Source organism: Pangasianodon hypophthalmus, chromosome 23 (genome assembly GCF_027358585.1).
Source record: "Pangasianodon hypophthalmus isolate fPanHyp1 chromosome 23, fPanHyp1.pri, whole genome shotgun sequence".
NCBI lineage: Eukaryota > Metazoa > Chordata > Actinopteri > Siluriformes > Pangasiidae > Pangasianodon > Pangasianodon hypophthalmus.
This window is the reverse complement of record NC_069732.1, coordinates 3,470,786-3,494,016: the sequence shown is the minus strand read 5'-3', so window position 1 is coordinate 3,494,016 and position 23,231 is coordinate 3,470,786. Positions and strand designations below refer to the sequence as shown.

The 23,231-nt window shown below is 42.5% G+C and overlaps 1 protein-coding gene across 3 annotated transcripts in view; it reads right to left on the bottom strand.

Annotated features, from left to right (window-relative positions):
• Window positions 1–23,231, bottom strand: part of adgrl1a (adhesion G protein-coupled receptor L1a) — a 216,086-nt gene that overhangs the window by 127,745 nt on the left and 65,110 nt on the right. For all 3 annotated transcript variants that reach the window (XM_053228276.1, XM_053228277.1, XM_053228278.1), the window contains exon 2: window positions 12,830–12,990. In XM_053228276.1, the coding sequence (XP_053084251.1) occupies window positions 12,830–12,899 (70 nt within the window). In that variant the 5' untranslated portion in view covers window positions 12,900–12,990. The remainder of the gene's footprint in view (window positions 1–12,829; window positions 12,991–23,231) is intronic.

Sequence of the window (23,231 nt, the reverse complement as noted above, 5' to 3'; positions counted from 1 at the left end):
TAAAATGTTCTAACAGTCGGGTCAACTGCAGCGCTTGGGCTCGGTGAGACTGCAGATGAAAATCAGATCAATTAAAAATCACCAGACTCGACCTGCAGTACTCATGATTGCACACTGACTTGCCTTAACTATGGATTTATTTATGTATTTGTGTATTAACACCCAGCATAAGTTGTGACTTAGAGGTTCATACATATGGTATGCACTGTTTATCTAAAATCATAAACTGAAAAACTGCAATAAAACTTTTGATTTTGGTTCTAACTTGCCAGAATAACGGTGATTATTCTGTGCGATTGCAGCGTTGACCAAAACAATCCTGATTATTATTTCCTTACATGATTATTGCATTATCGATACAGGTGATGCAGCGGAGGTCAGAAACAAGCAGGCAGAGTGATTACACAGGAAATCCATATTCCTAACCTTCACAAAATAAATAATAACCAGGTCAGGAAAAAAATGTGCTGCGAATCAGCAAGACTTCGCAAGTACAGCTGTTCATGGAAGTGTTTACTGGGTGTTAATGAGTGGGCGGAGTCAGGAGAAATGACCATCTGTTTTTACACCACCTTATTCACTGGACAGTTTATTTGGCGTTTTAAATTGCCGCTTGCAGTCTTTGTGAAAGGTACGTCAGTGTTCACTGTGGGACAGCTACACGTATTCAGAGGTTCACACTAGCAAGAGACGGACGACTTTTCATTTACTACATACGTGTGCGACACAGTGCCACGACTTCAGCAACAAAGTGACATCTGAAGTAGCTCGAAGGATTCCTCGGACCAATCCTATTGTGTGTGTGGTCCGACGTTTCTTCAGTTCAGCGCTCACAAATTTAGTTCCTACCCGCAATTCATTCCTATTTACTGTCTAATGCACAAAAATGGAAGAAAAGCGCCTTATCCTGTCGTATATGACCTCCTGTTAAATGTGTATAGAGACAATACGAAGAAAAATAAAGCTTAAGGAAGTAGCAGAGATTGTTGGTGCCTCTGGTGATCATACCTAGCTAGTACAGTTAGCTTGCTTGGCTAATCTAATCTGTCAACAAAACGAATACGTAGTACAATGTTAATCGATAACAAAAGTGGTGTGTATACATCCTATAGCTAGCTGTATGTTATACATTCGGCTTCTAAACTACTGTTTTTCATCCTAACTAAAAAAAACTGCACAGACCACGCCCACAAGAGTCAAATTACAAGTGACGCGAGGACTTACTAGTGTGAATGTAGGAGTTAAGTCGATTTTCTGGGACCGCCGTTCAATTTATAAAAAATTGCCTGCGTTTAGTTCACACCTCCAGATTTTTCTTCAGTAGAAACATCGGAGACGTTTTTTTTTCCCCATAGCGTCTAGACCACTGCTTTTAAACACAAACACTCGTCTTTAATCCTCATTACAGCTGCTTAGCACCAAGACTGTTGGTAGATGCGACTCGTATTTTACCCGGCGAGCTTACATAGCAACGGTAACCAAGCGTGGGCGAGGTTATAGATCGGTCAAATATGCTGATGCGAAGACGTGATATCGGCATACACCTGACCCCATTACTGGTTCCCGCCGCTTTATTGGCCGGGTCTGGTACAGGCGTGTTGGGATTTTCAACATGACAGTATGAGGAGATTTTTAGAGAAGCGTGTTTTAAAATAGCAACGCCTCTACCCATTGTGAATGAGAACAGGCGGGGGACAACCTCCTCCACCCTGCCTCCTTTTTACCTGCGTGCCTGCTCCCAGCTGAGAATAATTAAGCTCCCACTCTCTCGCGACTGCCACTTCTGCACTCCAAACTTTTTTTTTTTTTTAGAGCAATAATGGTCATGTCATTCACTGTGACTTGTGTGTGTGCTGCTGCTTAAACCTGAATTCCCTGTAAACTAGCGCAGTGAGGAGAGAGTGAGGAGAGAGTGAAGAGAGTGAAGAGTGCAGGAAGTGAGAGCTGAGAGCTGGGCATCACTCGTTTTAACGAGCTGATTAGGGGACGTGAATAGGGTTTTTTTTTTTTCCCTAAAACCCACACGTTCTGTCAAATCAGTCTGATAAAGACATCCCAAAAAAAAATAAAAAACTCCAAGAGTTCTCTGGTAAAATGGAAATGTCAATGTAAATGAACTATAGATGTCAGTTAAAAAAAAACATGTACAGAAACAACGCAAAATCGATATTGATTTGTGGGACGGTGTTTATGCATCGGGCTGCGTGCTGCAGAACACAAAATCCCAACACTGACTACGATTCTTACAGAAGCTGTGACTGTAAGAGCGGTTTAAGAGCTGTTGCTGTGTTCTACCTGCTAGGACCTGCATTTCTTCATGTTTCTGTTATACACTATGTAGTGAGCAGATACAGTACAGTACTGTTCAAAGGGTTGGAATCAGCCGCCATTTTATAAACAAACAGTCATTATTCCACTCACTAAAGCCTTACACGATATCAATATAAACCCCCAAAAGAAGAAGAAGCCATTATTTGTCACATAGACATTACAGCACAATGAAATTCTTTTCTTCGCATATCCCAGCTTGTTAGGAAGTTGGGGTCCGAGCGCAGGGTCAGCCATGATACGGCCCCTGGAGCAACTCAAGGGCCCAATAATGGCAGCTTTGGCAGCACTGGGGCTTGAACCCCCTGACCTTCTGTTCAGTAACCCAAAGCCTTAACCATTTGTTTGGTAACAATTATTAAATGATAAATGTAATAATATACTGGAACTGTCTATGTATCTATGCATGTATGTATGGTATTTCATGCTAATGACCATATGCTTGAAGCTAGTCATTTTTAAGTCATCGTTTTTGACGCATCATTTTTTACAGCTTTCTATGAATCACTTTGAAACCAAGTGTAGAACACGAGTTATATTACAGCCATTTTACAGATGTAGGTACGTAACGTACAGATGTGCCTTTTACAATCCAGGCATAACCCATACCAAGAAAGCTGGACATATAGCATGTTGTTTGTATGATAATGGCATGCGTAATCAATAAATAACAATAAAGCTTCTCTCCACACCTTCTTCAGTGTTGATTACTATTTATCTTGTGGACGCACCCATCATCAATTGTGCCTCATTCCGAGATTATATTGTCCATTGTACGATTAATAGAATCATCTTTACAAATGAATAATAACCTTTAATACTGAATATAATAGTAATTATTCACTAATGTCACCAACCCTACAACCTGACACGTGGAATCGGATTCTTTTGACCTGTAGAGTACGTACAGAGGATGAAAAGCCATGTGGGATTCAGCCTCACTGTGTCCTAGCAGCTTAAATACAAAGAATTCCTGTGAGCTAATAATAGACATCTAAATCTAATAAACTTCACGATAAAAGAACGATTGTGGCTCCTTGTGATTGTCTTTGCCTTAGAGACCGACACAATTTTCACCTTCTGCGGTTTCCTGTGTGTGATGCAAACTCTTAGAAAACTTAGAAACCTTAAGGCAAGAGTTCCCAAAAAGAGAAACTCACAATCTCTGCTTCGCTTTTTTTTTCATTTATTTTACACATTAACATTACGAGTATCGCTCTAACCATGAAGAACGACGTTGTGTGCTAATATTTTGAAATGTTTCTGGAAGACACATTCGAACAAGCCACAGTTAAATAAAAAGTCTACGTGCTATTTCAGTCTTTTGCACCATCCTGAGACGCGACACGGGTGTAGGATTGCAGCGATTTAAAAATGGACAAATTTATCCATTCAGCTATCTGAGCTAATTCCTCAAAAACATAGAGTCATGACTCGGAGTCAGTGGAACAAAAAATAAACATGAAAATATGCTGAAACATTTACTGAATATGGATTTACATGCGTGATGTTAAATAACAGATTAGCCAGATGTTTCTTCAGAGCTTCATTTCTTAGTGATTTTTCAAAAACTTTTTCAAGAAATGTTGAAGTAAGTTCAACACTAGACTAGCAAGTCAGTGCAAGGAATATTCCTTTGATTCTTAGTCACTTTTATTACACACACACACACACGTTACTGACATATGATAATATATTCAAATGTTACTGAAGTCCTAAATTATAAATCTGGAATAAAAACACTAGCATGGTCGAGGCTTGGGGTTGCTCCCAATTCATAACGTCCATTTGGGGTCATTTGTCCAAAAAAAAAAAAAAAAAAGTTTGGAAACCGCTGACTTAAGGATTCTAAAGAGAACTCTACAACAGACTGCGTCCAAGCAGGAAGCTAAGAAGCTGTAATTATCCAAAGAACCTTTTTTTCCCTCAAGACTCTTGTCTGTATAACATTATAGACTCATTAATATTCATCTGAATGCTAAATCTGTTCAATTTAATATTCTGTATAATGAGTAGTGCGCTACTTCCTCTTCTTTTTTGTTTTTTTTAAACACTTTCCTGCTCTTATTCAAATAATTATTTGAAATGAAGACTTGAAATTAAAATGATCTTTACAACTTTTCTCCAATCTAAAAACTCAACCAGGAGGCGTAAAAATACTGAGACTGTCCCCTTTCGCACAGAAACACGTTACGCTTCTTCCGATCTGATTTTGTACTGAACGTTTGGAACTTTGTTAATAATAAAAATCAAACTTTCATGAGTCTAGATTTCCTTCACTGGTAATTCTATGAGTGCTAGTCAATTTTTAATTCTGTTTCAATTCAAAGGTGTAAAGATCTTTTTTTTTTTCCGGCCCCCTGTATTTATATTTTTTCCTTGTTTTAAGCAGCTACGATTGAATTTGAGAAAGCTTTTTGGTGTCTCTACACCCACATGTGCGTGGAGTGATCGTCTTACGTTCATGATGTATCTCCAAGACCCCATTCCATCAGTTCATGCTGCTGTAACACAATTGGAGGAAAGAGCTATCCACCCTCTTCCACATACTTGAGCTCAAAGATGCCCGTGATTGGCTAGTGTCACTGTGATTGACAGGAGAGAGAGAGAGTGAGAGAGATTAAGCCCCTCCCAACTAGAGATCACAGCCAGTTTTGCTTTCTTGGGCATCACCATGATATGTAACCAGGATTTTGGAAGTTCTACTGTTTTATATGAAAAAAAAAAAAGCCGACTACTTTCCGTCTTTTTTACTGGTCATGCTACTGAGTGAAGCTTCTCTACACTCGAGGACTCTTATATAACATCTCACTCTGTCCACGGACTTGATGAAAGTCTCTCCTGAGTGTTCAGGCCAATTCTCATCCAATGAGTTTCAGGAGCTTATTTTTTAGCCAATGGTTTCAGTCGTACACAACACACATCCACACATCCAGCTCTGTAAAGCGCACAACTCACCACTGCACGAGTCCGCATTACGCACATCACAGCACAGGAAATGAGGTTCGTTTGAAATCTGGCTAGACTTTTGTTTGATGATTTCCACTTTGGTCTGTTTCACTTCAGGGTGTTTCCCGCCTCGTCCTCGCCTGTAGCCTGCGTTTCAACTCCTCCATGCTCAGTTTTGATTTGTTTTTCCGCCCGGCTCTGCGTGTATCTGACCTCCTCACGTTTCCACCTGGACTGTTTACTTCAGCTTTGCCTTCAGGAAATCTTTACAGGCGTTTCACACACCTCTCAGCTTCCAGTGTTATAACGAGCAAAATGGCTTAAGGTCTTTTCACATCGAAGTTTTTTTTTTTTAAACATCTGAACACATGCATTTCTGCATGATTTTTTCTTTCTATTTATTTATTTAACACATAAATGAACTTTCTCCCTTTTATTAACATGTGAATGAACACGTGCATTTCTATGATTTTTTTTTCTATTGAACATAATACATGTTTTTTGTTATTTTTTGTTATTTATCTTTTTTTAAATACATGAAATACATGAATGAACACATGCATTTCTATAAATGCATGAAGAGTTTTTTTCCTTTTTTTGATTTTTTTTAACATGTTAATGAACACATGCATTTTCCCCTTTTTTCACTATTTTTATTAACATGTGAATGAACACAGATTTCTATAATTTTAATACGTTTTTGTTTTCTTTTTTTAAATACATGAATGAACATTCTATGAACGTCTGCACATTTTTTTCCCATATGAACGAACAAAGCATTTCTATGAACGTCTGCATGAGACATGTTCGTTTGTTTGTTTGTTTGGTTTAAATATGTGACTTGAACACTTGCATTCCTATGATCTATTCAGATTCTATGAATATCTGCTCAGTTGTTATTTTTATGGACTGAATGAAAAGGCGTCTCTGATAACATGACTGGAGAGCCGCAGCAGCGGGTGCGGCGTTTGAAATCCCTCGGAGCAGAGAGATTTATAAAGATAGTTTGGTCCATAATTGCATTACCACCTGCTGAGACCCAATGCTACTGCAGAAATGACCAAAACCAGCATTTTTCTTCCTATAGCTAGAGGCTTAAGACTCCAGCTACTGATTCTGACATTACCTGACTTCAGTATAAACAACATACTAACTAAATACAATTAATTATATTATTTTCTCCATAGCAAATAAGAACAAACTCAGTCGATTCTTAATGTAACAATTTGATATTTGCTACGATATGATATGATAGCTGAGAAACTTATTTACACATCAGTTTAAAAATAAAAAAAAATCTTTTTTACGCACAGTTATCTGTCCTTTTTGGATAATAATCGTATTATGTTTGTTGCCTTGATTTATTTCAATCACTGCCTTTTAAACTGATGCATCAGTCCTGATCGTTACACTCCTAAGAATGAACAGATCATTAACACGTCTAACAGAAGAAATTAATAGGCTCCAAAGGCCACGTTTATTACCATCATACATGAAGAAAAACAAAACAGAACAAACCAAAAGGTCCTAGAAGGTGTTGTGTGTTCTGTAGAAGGATAAAAACATATTTATTCCGTCAATCAGCTGCTTATTTATGGCTAAATTATGCGAAATCTAATCATCTAATCATAATCTTTTTTTAATGAAAGCGTCACTGTGCTGAGTGTTTAAAAGGAAAGAGATGAGCTGATTTCACTGGGTATCGCATCACCATATGTAATGACTCCGCCCCCTTTTTACAAGTTGGCACCCTACACCATATCATCATATCCCTGTATCAAAGGAGAGCCATAACACACACCTGTTAACACACACACACACACACACACACACACACACACATACATGCACAATCTATACCTCACAAGCACTTCAATATAACAGAGAGGATCATCACAGCCCAATACCTCAGACGTAAACAAATCATACACACACACACACACACACACACACACACACACACACTCAGACAGTGCAGAAGTGGCATCTTCAAAGAACACCGCCGCCGCTGCCCCCCCCCTTCTGTCCCAATATATATTCAAAGGCCATCCATTAACCTTTCCCTCTCGCAGACCTGCCTGTGATCCCCAGCTCTCAGACACACACTTTCAACAACCACAGAGAGAAAGAGAGAGAGAGAGAGAGAAGAAATAAATAAGAGCGTGAGAGAGTGAGGAGGGCAGGAACATCCGGGAACAAGTCGACTCGGCGGCCATCTTGACGACGGGCAGGTCACAGAGGTTCACTTCCTCCTTGACCACAAAAAAAAAAAGAGAAAGATTTTCTCTGATATCATAACAAGCAAAAAGTCCAAATTCCTGCTGGTTAAGAAGAGATGAAAAAAAAGAAAGAAAGGTCATGTGAAGAGAGGGACACGCTGCAGCCTTCACTGCACAACACACTGCGGAATGTCACAGCCTGAGGGACACAACGTCCTGCACACACACACACACACACACACACACACACACAGCTACAACATACAACATCAGCTGTGCTTATCTATTCCTCTGCTTGTGCGGTTAGTGATGTGTTTGTGTGTGTGTGTGTGTGTGTGTGTGTGTGTGTGTAGTGATGAAATGAAGAGAAAGAGAGAGAAGGAGAGAAAGTGAAAAAAAACCCCACAAGTGAACAGAGAGGATGAACGTGAAGAAGAGAAAGCAAGTTACGGACAGAGAAGAAAGACAGAGAGAGAGAGAGAGAGAGAGAGAGAGAGAGAGAGAAAAGAGAATAAAACAGGTAAAGGAGGAGATAGAAGAGAAAGAGAAGGGGGGATACAGCCAGAGACAGAGACAGGTAGGGAAGAGATAGAAAAGAGTGTGAATAGGGTGTGAATGGTGGAGGGAAAGACGAGAGAGAAAAGAATAATAACAAATGGGAAAGAGGGAGAAAATGTATAGAGAGGTGAGAAAAAGAAGTAGGAAAAAGAGGAAGAGAAGAGAGATGGAGAGAGAGGGAATATGGTGAGAATGATGGAGAGAAAAATGAAGAAAAGGAGTGAGAAAAGGATGAAAGAGGGAGAGAATGTAAAGAGAGATAAGAGAGAAGTAGGAAAACAGTAAATAGAAGGAAGGGAGATGGAGAGAAAGGGAAGAAAAGGGTTTGGGAAAGAATGATGAAGAGGGAGGGAATGTACACAAAGAGAGAGAGAGAAAGAGAGAGTGATAGAGATAGAATAGAATATGTTGAAAATGATTGAGAAAAAGAGGAAGAAAAGAGGATGATGAAGGGGATGAAAGAGGGAGGGACTGTAAAGAGAGATGAGAAAAAGCGAGATGTAGGAAAATAAAAGATTGAGACAAGAGAGATGGGGAGAAAAAGGAATAAAATGAGTGCGAGAAAGGATGACGAAGAGGTGGAATGTGGGAAGGAAAGTAAGGAAGCAGAGAAGCAGGAAAGAGAGAGAGGGAGAGGGAGAGGTGCAGAGAGAAGGAATATGGCGAGAATGATTGAGTGAAAGAGGAAGAAAAGGATGATGAAGAGGATGAAAGAGGGAGGGAATGTAAAGAGAGATGAGTAGGAAGAGGAAAAGAGAGACGGATGTGTTGAGAAGCGGATGTGGCGGAACGAGAGATGACGGTAAATAGAGGAAGAGGGGGGCGGAGCCGGATGGAGGGAGAGTGGCATTTGAGTGACTGGAGCTGTGTGAATAAACACACACACACACACACACACACACACACGCGGTGCTGCATTGAGGAGACGAGTTTCACGGAGCACTTGACGCTCCATCCTCGGCCTGATTACGCCTCTCCACAGCGCGCCACGCTTTTTACTTCTGCATTAAAATGCGCGTGTGAATGCGGCCTGCGTGCTTCAGGCGCAGGCTCATCGACGTCGCATCCACAGAGACCAAACAAACGGCGGCATCATCAAACATTCAGAGAGGAGAAGAGCCGAGAGCAGCTGCGCATTCACTCGGGGAAAAAAAAAACAAAAAACGAGAGGATAAGCAGAGCGGAGAGAAGAGAAGAGGAGGAGAGGAACGGGGTGAAAGTCAGGATTCGAGCTTCTTCTTTTCATAGAAGTGAGCCGGTTTTAGCTGCGTGTCAGAGAGAAACACATGACATCAGCAATCAACTTTAATAAAATGAATCAACTTAAAAATTATACTTATATTGTGTTTTCTTAAGACTGCTGTATGGAAAACGTCGCCCTCTCTGGCAGAACAGCGGTACTGCAAAGACCGAGTGCAGAACAAGAGACTAAGAAACCGACGACTGGTCAATGTTTTTGGTAAACGCGTGACACGGAGACACAAGTTCAGCGACCAGCGACATCTGAATCGAGATTTTTCTCAATTTTAGGCAAATTAGGTATTCTGATAGCGCATGTGGTCTGACGTTTCTTCAACTTTAGTTCCTACCTGCAATTATTTCCCATATTTCCCATTTCTTATCCTGTAATATACGATTATTCTCTCATTAAATGTCTCTGGAGAAAAATAAAGCTTGGAAGGAAATAGCAGAAATCGTCAGTGCCTCTGGTGAGTGTACGTAGCTAGTACAGTTAGCTAGTACAAAGCAGAGCGTGTTACATGTAAATCAAGCAAATAAATGTGTGTATAAATCGGATCATGGGTGGTGGGTTATACATTCTGGCTACTACTGTCCATCTGAACTAAAAAAAAAAAGTAATAATAGTAATAATAATAATAATAATGATAATAATAACAACAACCTGGACAGGCCACGCCCATAAGTGCCAACAGTAACGGTTGGTGCACGCCCATGTGTGACAAACTCCCATCGACACGAGCGACTTGTGTGTGAACGCAGGGTTGCAGAAGAGAAAAGACTTCTCTGGGATGATGCAGAAATTCAGGGGCGAGTCTTTGGCTGTACTTCTTTCAGGTGTGATGGTGTAAAACGAATCAGAGCCGGCTCACGATATTCTTATTATTCTCATATCTCGGTATTTTTATTGTTTTAATTTTACTTTTTAATATAAGTGATTCTTATTGATGAGTCAAAATTCATATGACATGTAGTTCTAAGTCATAAAAAAACATCTGAGGAATCTTTTATGTTATATGTTTTTATATAATTTATGCAAGAAAGCATTAAATCATGTGACACTAGTCATATAGCAGAACGAATCGACTCCTCAGACTGATGTTTGGTGACTAAAAGTATAAAGTCTGTTAAAGATGCAGTAAGATGAATTATCTTTAAATATGTAAATATTATTCAAAAAAGGTTCTTTCTGACAGCACTAACACACACACACACACACAGTATTTTAGGCCACTATATCAGCTGATAACGTGAGTGCAGTGTCCTGTGCAGCTGTGTATTAAACTCTCGTTCAGCTCGCCTGTGGATTTGTCTCGTTTACATTCTCAGCGTTCCGAGGAGGACTGCGTCGGGTTCTGATGAGCATCTACAGTAATTACAGGCTGCACAGAAACAATGGGGAAAATCACACAATGAGAATATTAGATGTGGATTATTTAAAACTGAGATGGGGGGGGTGTCATTATTTATACACACGTATTTATGCTCTCTTTTCCAAAGCAGAGCCAGTCACGATGACACTGTGGTGTCCGATTTCAGTAAGAGCACTGTGCTGCACATCCCGGGAGCAATCTGGACCTGAACGTGTGTCTCAGAGACACCTCAGGAATGAAAGAACGACTCTCGAAGGCGGCTCACATCCGCTACATTCATCAAGGGATCGAAGCCTGCAGTGTCTCCTGCTGTGAACTGTGTCGGAAATCAGAGCTCACACAAAGTGGGGTTACAGTGTGTATGTGTGTGTGTGTGTGTGTGTGTGTATGTGTGTGTGTGCGTGTATGTGATTTCTCGCTATGTCAACCATGATCTGACGTGCGAAAGATGAATTTAGAACAGCCGGCGATTTATTATGCTACGATTTAGAGAGCTTTTCATTCATTATTGTGGAACAGTTCTGTTTTAATTAAAGGAAAAGACAGAGGTAGAGAGGCCACGCCTTCTTGGGACTAAAAAGCAAATAGGCCACGCCTCCTTAACTGACACACACACACACACACACACAGGCCACGCCTCCTTCACTGACACACACACACATACACACACACAAAGGTCACGCCTCCTTCACTGACATATACACAGGCCACACGTCCTTCACTGACACTGAGACACACACACAGGCCACGCCTCCTTCAGTGACACTGAGACTGACACACACATAGGCCACGCCTCCTTCACTGACACTAACACACACACAGGCCACGCCTCCTTCAGTGACACTGAGACACACACACAGGCCACGCCTCCTTCACTGAGACTGACACACACACAGGTCATGCCTCCTTCAGTGACACTGAGACACACACACAGGCCACGCCTCCTTCACTGAGACTGACAGACACACAGGCCACGCCTCCTTCACTGAGACTGACACACACATAGGCACAAAGGGAACAGAAATTTCATATGCTTTGATTAACGATTAACAGTCTGTCCATGTGTGTGTGTGTGTGTGTGTGTGTGTGTGTGTGTGTGTGTGTGTGATCAATGATCCCGTAGCTCATCTGAGGCTTCACTAATTCTGCAGGCTGCATGTGTTAGCACTTGATAACACACAATTGATTATTAATGCATTATTAATACTGCTGGAAACACACACACACACGCACACACACGCACACACACATACACAGAGCGCTCTGATGAAACAGTCTGATGCCAGGGGCCAAGTGTGTCCACTGGAACAGTGAACACAGCACATCAATTCAGGAGCGCTGGCAAATTAAACTCGGCAAGAGCAAGAGCCACAAACACACCTGGACAAGCAAACAGTGTGACAGCGCCAGCTCCACACACACACACACACACACACACACACTCTCTGCTCATTACACACTGCTGCATATTCATCTCTCTCTCACACACACACACATCAGTGTCCTTATCATTTTCAAAAACTAACGACAATCTCTAAACTAAATTTACATTTACGCCTGAACACTGGTGCGAGAGGCGGAGCTTTCTGAATTCACAAGGAAGATGACTGACAGGCGAGCAGAGAAGACTCTTGGCTCTGATTGGTTGGATATTTGGTGGTCCACATCACAGGTTTTTTTCCTCTAGTGTTTCTCATCTGAGCTGATAATTTATTGAAGCTGAAGGAAAATATAAAGAGCTGGTTCCCAGAGTTTCGATCCCAGCACCAAAGTTCTCCCTCACTCACTTAATATCTTTCTCTCTCTCGCTCTGTCTCTCTCTCTATCTCTCTCTCTCTCTCTCTGTCTCTCTCAGCAGATGGTGTGTTAGTGTCTGTGCGCTCGGCCACTGTGGCTCTGTGACCTGCTTCGATCCTCCGCCCTTTGCAGGCTTAACTACACCCCCGTTAGCAAAGCCACCCCTGCTGATACACACAAACATCCCCAGCACACATACACACACACACACACACAGACACTCGGCGTGAGTTTGTACACAGCGCCTGCCCCCACGTTGCGTGACAAATTTAGGGGAATCGTACACATATGGCGCCAGTTGGTACGCGGCCGTCCGTGAGCGCAGGGCGAGAGGTTTTTTTAGTGTGAACAGGACGCAGTACTCACCTTGAGCAGAGGGGGCGATGTTACTGAGGGTGACGGCGCAGGTACACAGCAACCAGAGAGCCAGAGCCATGATGGGGCAGCGTGATGGAGGGACAAGACGGCCTGCGGGGATAACGACCTGCAGCTTCAGAGGCCCTCACACCCTCCGTACAGGGACAAACCTGGGAGAGCGAGAGAGAGCGAGAGAGAGAGAGGGAGAAAGACAAAGGAAAAGAGAAAATAAAAAAAGAAAGAAATGACAAGGGAGAAGGAGACGGGGGGAAGAGAAAAGGAAAGGAAAAGAGAGAGGACAAGAGGGATAGGAAAACAAAGAGTAGGCAGAAAAGAGACAGAGTAATAGATAGAGAGAGAGAGATAGAGAGAGAGGACAAGAGATGAGAAAAGATAAAGAAACAAGAGAGACAAAAGGAGGGAGGAAAAGCGAAAGAGGAAGGAAAAGAGAGAGAGGAAGACATTGGGGAAAAAAGAAAGAGAGCAGAAAGGAAAAGAAAAAGATAATAGAGGAGAGGGAGAGAAGGGGGAAGGCAGAGAAAGAGAGAGAGGGAGAAAAAGATAAGAGAAAAGAGGAAGAGAGAGAGAGAGTCAATGTTAATTTGATTCTTTGATTGAGGACTTTGATTCTTGAAGCTCAGTGTCTTTACTCGTTCGGTGGTGTTGTTTGTTTTTTTTTCTTTCCATGCAAATCTCTCGTTCTCACTCTGACCATTCAAACGTTTCGTTTCACACCGCACTCATTTTAAATGACAGACAGCAGCTGAGACATTTCACTGCAACACAGAGAAAAAGAAAAGCGACAGCGACGGCCATTTTATCCGTTTTTTCCTTCTCTCAGCCTCCACCACAGAGTTTTTCGAGTCCCAGGATGGAGGCGACGTGCTGCATACGGGAGCGAGACGCACCACGGGAGCGGAGATGCTGTGTGACTTTTGCTTACACATTCACATGCGCTTGCGAGAGGAGGAGAGAGGGATGGAGAGAAGAGATGTGGAAAATGAAAGAAGGAGAGAAAGAGAGAGAGAGAGAGAGAGAGAGAGTGGACAGTAGCGGTGACTCAGTGGTTTGTGCCGCAGGCCCTCACACATCTCATTTGCCTAATGAAATAAATCACAAAGTGGAAGTGTGTGTGTGTGTATGTGTGTGTGTGTGTGTGTGTGTGTGTATGTGCGTATGTGTGTGTGTGCGTATCGGCGGCGTCAGAGCATGCGCTTGCCCTGGGGCTGAAACGAAGAAAAGAATGGAGACGCACTGCTTTATTGGAGCTAATGCGACTCCCGCTGAGCCTCTGATACAACTGACAGATTGTACTGCGTGTTGATAGGGAACACAGCCAGTGTGTGTGTGTGTGTGTGTGTGTGTGTGTGTGTGTGTGTGTGTGTGTGTGCCTCTTTAAGAGGATTTACTTTGATCCTCCCAGCACTCCACCCTCTCTGCACATTGATCTCATGGATGTGAAAAATAGATTGGTCGTAAAAATCAAGGCCGTGCTCGCAAATCAATCGGACTAACCGTAAAAAAACACGCGGAACACACACCGAGTGTGTGAGGCGAAACGTGTGTGTGTGCGTATGTAGTGTGTAGTGTGAGTGTGTGTGTGTGTTTGTGCAGGACCAAATTTCTTCCTAAAGGGTAAATATATGATTTTGAAAGAGCTTATTTAAAAAGAAACTGCTGTGGTATAAGAGGAATAAAACACATATATTTTAAGTGCATTCTGAAATATATTTTTTGTTTTATGTTTTCAAGTTTTTAACTTTGTCAAAGTTAATAAATAAATATGTAGATAGATAGATAGATAGATAGACAGACAGATAGATAGATAAATAAATAAATAATCAGGTCTAATTAATAATAATTAATATCAGGTCTGAAGGTTTTAGAAGTATGTGCCACACCTGTGAGTTCTTAATGAGAAAAAACAGGACTGAGCAGATGTCATCATCTCTCTTTTCAGTCCTCGCTTCATTTCTCTTTTTACTCTTTTCAGTCATTCTGTCCATCAGCAGGTCGGCTGCTGTCCTCTGTCATGCCCCTTTCTATCCCTCCATCCACCCTCTGCTCTCCTTTTCTCTCCTCCCCCTGACCTTCTCTGATATTTACTCTCCTCTCCTGTGGCACGGCTCAGCCCACGGTCCCCGGAGAGAGAGAGAGACGGAGAGAGACGGAGAGAGACGGAGAGAGAGAAAGAAAGGAAAGAGAAAGAGAGAGAGAGAGAGAGAAAGAGGGGTCGGGGCTGAAAATGGCAGAAATAAACAGTGGAGTGGAAATGACTGGCGTACGTGACTAACAGTGCAGGAGCAGCGACGAAGATGAGCCACGCTACAGAGAAAGAAAAGACCAACACACACACACACACACACACACACACACAGACACACACACACACACCGTTTCTTCAAAGTAGTGAATCAGCGTGCTGTTAGATCACTGACACTATTAACACACTCCGCCGTGTGTGTCTCAGTGACAGCAACGTAACACATTACCACAGCACTGCCGGGACTTCAGAAACACGGTGACGGCATTCCGGCATTACAGACGTGACATTTAAAGTCATACTGACTTGCAAGAGCTCAGCGTCAGACAGACGCACGTGCGCGTGTGTGTGTGTGTATAAATGAATAAAAGGTATGACGTGTTGCTGAAAGGAAAAATGCAGTAAACATAAAAAAAAAACATAACTCCAGAAACGTCGAACGTGTCATTTTTCACCGTTCTGAGCTGATACACACGAGTAAATTCTCGCTGATGAAATACGTGTCTAATGTTAGCTACGTGGAACACACACACTGATACATTAATCAACTCGAAACATACTCCATTTACCGCGACAGAACGTGAGGACGGCGTGGATTTCAAGCGAGAAAATCGAGTCGAGACGCGAGCATCAGGCCAATCATTGCTAATGTGAGACGAGGGAAGGGGGCGGGGCCTTCAGGGGGCATGAGATGATATTGGAGAGTTCACCTACAGAAGTGTCAGTCATTCCAGATTCATATGTTGATTGGCTCGTTGGATTTGTCGTATATTTTTTCTTCGTATTTGGTGTATTTTTGCTAATAGAATTTGATGTATTTTTGTTTATCATATTTGGCGTATTTTTGCAAATTGTATTTGCCGTATTTTTGCTGAACGTATTTGTCGTATTTTTGGGATGCCTCTACCACCAACAAATCCAGTCCTTCTTGTTACTAATGTGTGTGCCTCAAATACCCATAAAATATACTTCAAACAGGAAGGAAGCTATTAAAGAAAAAAAACATTTCAGACATTTGACCTTGCTGTGACCTTGACCTGTCTGGATCAATTCCAAAATCTAACCAGTTCATCTGCTGGTTATGATAATAATTTTATTTAAATCTTACAGTCATTCAGTCACTCATTCTTGAAATATCATGCTATCAGTAATCTCGGACAGACTTTATCTCTAAAAGTTACAAAGTGCTGACACTGGAGACTCCTTCCATAAATGTTAAATAAACATCTCCTTACAGAAAACTTTATGATTAGACATTTTATAGTGAGTGTCTGCCGTACAAGTTGTTACTATAGAAACAATAAGAATGAGTGCCGTAGCGACGGGTCAAAAATCGCACGTGCTATTGATGTGCATTCAGTGAGCCTTCATGCCTTGTGGATGGGGGCGGAGTCATCTTGAAAGAGACCACACCCATCAGGATCGAAAAGCTTCTTTATAGGATAAAGTTGATCAGGCAGAAGAACTTTGTATTGATTTGCTGTGACGCTTCTTTCTAAGGGCACAAGCGGAGAGAGAGAGGCCACGTGAGCATAAATAATTGCCCCCTGCAGCTTAACAGAGATACTGTGTTTCTGTAAATTTAGTTGTCTTTTATAATGATCATTACGTCCAGTCAAGATCACCGCCACACCAATTTGATTATATTTGAGCATCAGACACTTTGTTAGAGACACAGACCACGTCAGCACCTCTAAATGTACAACAGACGTGGATGTAAACAGATGGAGATGTTCCCAGACACCTCTCTCTATCTCTCTCTCTCTCTCCCTCTCGCTCTGCCGCTAATGGGCAAAAACACACAGCCGTCCCCTCCTGCGCAGGCCACATGAGGTCTGTTATTCCGCTGCTTTTGTAGCTGTTAATAAGAAAAAATGTCTTTCAGAACTCTTCTCTTTTGATCTTGCCTCTGTCTGCACTCTACACAATGGCTCTCCTGTGGTCCGCACAGATAAAAAGAGAGAGAACGAGACAGACTGAGAGAGAAAGGCAGGGGTCTCGGTGGTCCGGGCGGTGCTGCCGCCTCTGCGTAGAGGAGAGTTACGGCTCTCAGGATGATCTCTTGTCGGGACTGACCTTTCACTCCGATCGTATCCTCCATTATCAACATCGCCGCTACTCGTCTAATGGACAGGAACGCGATATCTCACTGAGGAGAGTAGAGGAAGGCGAAGAAACGGATAGAGAGATGATGAAGCGTACATCACGCTCATCTCCCATCTAATAAAACTCCCCATTCCGACTATTCATTTAGAGACAGCCCTGATCCAAGGCAAATAACCTAATTATCTGCTTCTGCTGGATCATTATTATAATCACAGCAATCATTATTATCTATTTGCTTAGCATTAGCGGAGGTGTTCGTCCAGGCCGGCCTGCTATACGTCTGTCTCACACACACACACACACACACACACACACACACACGCAGAATAAGCTCAGGACTTTTCTGTTTGATTAGCAATAATATTCATTTGCCGTGCAATCATATAAAGGTTATGGGGCAGTTCGCTCGGAGCGTGTTTCAGTCACAGTAACAGCAATCTGAGCAGCTGGACGCAGATATCACAGCTGTATAAAACAAACAATACAAATCCGATTAAATAGATAGAAAAAAAAATAATAAAAGGCTGTATCAGAGTGGCATAGACGGTCAGTAATTCTCGATAAATCATTACAGCTCTATTGCAATCATTATAAATAAGGAATACAACCCTCTGTCATAGGAAAACAATCAGTGATGGGGTGGTGTGATGAAGCGGAGTTACAGCTCACACCCTAAAGCACGTCCTGAAGTGTTTTATTCCTCTTATATCACAGCAGTTTGCCAACAATTACAACTGATTTATTTATTAAAGAACACGTCACACTTTGTATTCGTTTATAGCCACGAAAAAAAAAAACAGTTCCTGTTTTCACTTACGTTACAGCAGCAATAAACAGTCATCGCTGTGATGTTTAAAAAGTGTAAAAACTCCTCTGTCCAGAAGATATCGTAAAACTTAAAAATGGAGCGTTACCTCTGACTGTTACAAACTTCTGACACTGGAGACTCCTTCCATAAATGGTACAGAAAGCTTCACCATATCAATGAACACATTTGTTTTAATCCGTTTTAATCGGTGGGGCGTCTGCCGTACAAGCCGCTGTGTAAGTTATCTTCTGTTACTATAGAAACAATGGTTTATTAGAACAGGTGCATTAATATAAAGCTGTGGTGTGCAGTTGCACCACTGTTACAGGAAAATAGGTTAGCTGCTGTGTGAGAAAAAATGGAGTGAAAATAAGTGTAAATGTAAAAAAATAACAATTATTTCCATAGTGACCTTCCTAAGGATGTTGTAGTGCTGAGTTTGCTGTATATGTGTGTGTGTGTGTGTGTGTGTGTGTGTGTCTGTGTGGGGCTACACTGCATTAGTGCTTAATGGGATAGTAGGTAAATGTGGCTGTATGCTTGACCATTAAGTGGTGGCTTGTCAGTTTGCGGTCAGCTGGCCTTTGGGTTGAGAGATGGAGAGATTGAAAAGGGGGGATACGGAGGGAGTGAGGAGAGAGACAGACAGGGAGAGAAACAGAGAGAGAGAGAGAGAGAGAGAGAGAAACAAATAAACAGATAAACAAAGAGACAGAGAAACAAAGAGAGAAAAACAGAGAAAGAGAAAGATAGATACATAGATAGACAAAGACAGAGAGACAGAGAGAGAGGAAGAGTGCTGTGTGTTACTCTGATATAAACATGGTTGATGTGAAGTACGCTCTGTAGCTGTAATAACGCTGATATAAGCGAGGTCGAGGTGAAGTACGCTCTGTAGCTGTAATAACGCTGATATAAGCGAGGGTGAGGTGAAGTACGCTCTGTAGCTGTAATAACGCTGATATAAGCGAGGTTGAGGTGAAGTACGCTCTGTAGCTGTAATAACGCTGATATAAGCGAGGTCGAGGTGAAGTACGCTCTGTAGCTGTAATAACGCTGATATAAGCGAGGTCGAGGTGAAGTACGCTCTGTAGCTGTAATAACGCTGATATAAGCGAGGTTGATGTGAAGTACGCTCTGTAGCTGTAATAACGCTGATATAAGCGAGGGTGAGGTGAAGTACGCTCTGTAGCTGTAATAACGCTGATATAAGCGAGGTTGAGGTGAAGTACGCTCTGTAGCTGTAATAACGCCGATATAAGTGAGGGTGAGGTGAAGTACGCTCTGTAGCTGTAATAACGCTGATATAAGCGAGGTTGAGGTGAAGTACGCTCTGTAGCTGTAATAACGCTGATATAAGCGAGGGTGAGGTGAAGTACGCTCTGTAGCTGTAATAACGCTGATATAAGCGAGGTCGAGGTGAAGTACGCTCTGTAGCTGTAATAACGCTGATATAAGCGAGGGTGAGGTGAAGTACGCTCTGTAGCTGTAATAACGCTGATATAAGCGAGGGTGAGGTGAAGTACGCTCTGTAGCTGTAATAACGCTGATATAAGCGAGGTTGAGGTGAAGTACGCTCTGTAGCTGTAATAACGCTGATATAAGCGAGGTCGAGGTGAAGTACGCTCTGTAGCTGTAATAACGCTGATATAAGCGAGGTCGAGGTGAAGTACGCTCTGTAGCTGTAATAACGCTGATATAAGCGAGGTTGATGTGAAGTACGCTCTGTAGCTGTAATAACGCTGATATAAGCGAGGTTGATGTGAAGTACGCTCTGTAGCTGTAATAACGCTGATATAAGCGAGGTCGAGGTGAAGTACGCTCTGTAGCTGTAATAACGCTGATATAAGCGAGGTCGAGGTGAAGTACGCTCTGTAGCTGTAATAACGCTGATATAAGCGAGGTCGAGGTGAAGTACGCTCTGTAGCTGTAATAACGCTGATATAAGCGAGGTTGAGGTGAAGTACGCTCTGTAGCTGTAATAACGCTGATATAAGCGAGGGTGAGGTGAAGTACGCTCTGTAGCTGTAATAACGCTGATATAAGCGAGGTTGAGGTGAAGTACGCTCTGTAGCTGTAATAACGCTGATATAAGCGAGGGTGAGGTGAAGTACGCTCTGTAGCTGTAATAACGCTGATATAAGCGAGGGTGAGGTGAAGTACGCTCTGTAGCTGTAATAACGCTGATATAAGCGAGGTCGAGGTGAAGTACGCTCTGTAGCTGTAATAACGCTGATATAAGCGAGGTTGATGTGAAGTACGCTCTGTAGCTGTAATAACGCTGATATAAGCGAGGTCGAGGTGAAGTACGCTCTGTAGCTGTAATAACGCCGATATAAGCGAGGTCGAGGTGAAGTACGCTCTGTAGCTGTAATAACGCTGATATAAGCGAGGTCGAGGTGAAGTACGCTCTGTAGCTGTAATAACGCCGATATAAGCGAGGTCGAGGTGAAGTACGCTCTGTAGCTGTAATAACGCTGATATAAGCGAGGTCGAGGTGAAGTACGCTCTGTAGCTGTAATAACGCTGATATAAGCGAGGTCGAGGTGAAGTACGCTCTGTAGCTGTAATAACGCTGATATAAGCGAGGGTGAGGTGAAGTACGCTCTGTAGCTGTAATAACGCTGATATAAGCGAGGTCGAGGTGAAGTACGCTCTGTAGCTGTAATAACGCTGATATAAGCGAGGTTGATGTGAAGTACGCTCTGTAGCTGTAATAACGCTGATATAAGCGAGGTCGAGGTGAAGTACGCTCTGTAGCTGTAATAACGCTGATATAAGCGAGGTTGAGGTGAAGTACGCTCTGTAGCTGTAATAACGCTGATATAAGCGAGGTCGAGGTGAAGTACGCTCTGTAGCTGTAATAACGCTGATATAAGCGAGGTCGAGGTGAAGTACGCTCTGTAGCTGTAATAACGCTGATATAAGCGAGGTTGAGGTGAAGTACGCTCTGTAGCTGTAATAACGCTGATATAAGCGAGGTCGAGGTGAAGTACGCTCTGTAGCTGTAATAACGCTGATATAAGTGAGGGTGAGGTGAAGTACGCTCTGTAGCTGTAATAACGCTGATATAAGCGAGGTCGAGGTGAAGTACGCTCTGTAGCTGTAATAACGCTGATATAAGCGAGGTCGAGGTGAAGTACGCTCTGTAGCTGTAATAACGCTGATATAAGCGAGGTCGAGGTGAAGTACGCTCTGAAGCTGTAATAACGCCGATATAAGTGAGGGTGAGGTGAAGTACGCTCTGTAGCTGTAATAACGCCGATATAAGCGAGGTTGATGTGAAGTACGCTCTGTAGCTGTAATAACGCTGATATAAGCGAGGTTGAGGTGAAGTACGCTCTGTAGCTGTAATAACGCTGATATAAGCGAGGTTGAGGTGAAGTACGCTCTGTAGCTGTAATAACGCTGATATAAGCGAGGTCGAGGTGAAGTACGCTCTGTAGCTGTAATAACGCTGATATAAGCGAGGTTGAGGTGAAGTACGCTCTGTAGCTGTAATAACGCTGATATAAGCGAGGTTGAGGTGAAGTACGCTCTGTAGCTGTAATAACGCTGATATAAGCGAGGTTGAGGTGAAGTACGCTCTGTAGCTGTAATAACGCTGCTCGATGGTTGATTATATCCCCAGCAGAAGTGATCTGTCACACAGAGCCACGTGTGTTTATTCACTAAAACCATTCACTCTCCCAGCATGCTGCTCTACATCTTGTCTTTGCTCTAAACTGCCACCTCATTGGCTGGGTCGTGTCAAGCTGACCTGTATTTCAATCTTCAAAAGCCCTCTGCTCTGCCAGAAAAAAAAAGATATAAATGGAGAAAACATATTCACGGTGCTTGAGGGTTACAAATTGCTGACAGTGTAGACCCGTGATGTGATATTTTTCGTCCCAATATATTCCACTAATCACATAACAAATAATTTGATCTAACTGCCTGTTCGAGGGTGTAAAAGTTAGTGGGCTATTTGTTTAGAAATAAATCGAAAGCAGATATTGATTTCCTCAAGCAGAAAGCCACATTTTTAAGGCTTCGGCTTTTGCCACATGCTGCTGCTCAACGTTTGGCTAAACTAGCCGACTTGTGCGGTCAAAGTGGCACCAAATCCCTGGAAAAAAAAAGAGATTCTCATGTTATCATTCATTTGTTAGCCTCTCACCCTTCTCCAAACTAATCACGTGTCAAATTGATAAAATTATCACACTTTTCCTTTTTGAATTCACCAGACGTACCATGAAATATCATTAGCGCCTCCATCTGCGTGTGCGTCATTACCTATCCGAGCGTGGGAGGTTCGCGCTACGCTCGCTATCGTCAAAATCATTGTTTTACCAGACGAAGCTATGACAAGTCACCGGTAAATTTAATCTAATGATATGCAAATTTTGGAAAAAAGGACAATTAGGGCTGCTCAGACTGATGTTGCCATGCGTGTCACAGCGCAGCTCCACCGTCCCCCGATCTGCGGATGCGTAGGAATCAGATTAGCGGAATAATGAGAGAGAGAGCTTTAGCCTTGAGTGGCGTTTTCATCCACGCCTGTTCCAGTGCAGAAGGTATTTCTGTAAATGCTTAATAATCAGCTCCTGATTCACGTTTATCTCAGACAAAGAGTGTTTTCTGGCCTAGGAATGGTCTTTCACGTCCTAATACGTGCGATCAAACAAACACAATGGTGCTTCTGATCTCCTACGAGCATTCCTGTCACATTTGATAAATAACACGGGCCGAGATGTAAATAAGCTTACAAAGCTCCTATTGTGATATCTGCATAACTGATCTATAAAGCTCCGCCGCGCCGATGTACTCCTGAACGTAGACGAGCAGCAACACAGAGCGACTTTGTGTGACTTTTCCTGAACAGTGCCACAGCCTTCATGTGAACACATTAAAGACGGCGCTAATCTACTTCCTGACTCTTGCCGTCACTGCACAGAGACTGCACCTAGGCTAAAGATATTCACTCTCAGTTTTTCACAGCTTCACAGTTCTCAGTTTTCATGTTACCACACATTCCTTTTGGCAGGTCAGTTAGGGCCTCTACATTGTTCACATCAGAGCTCATTTTAAAACAATTGATAAGAGACAGATTTATTTCAGCTTTAAGTCATTATATCAGAATTCCACGTTGACTGTCTCCTTACACAGGCTCAGATTCCAGAAATTGATGTCATGACTTCTGATTGGCCATTTCTCTTAATTAGGAGAAATCTCCTCTACTAGGAGTGCGCCTG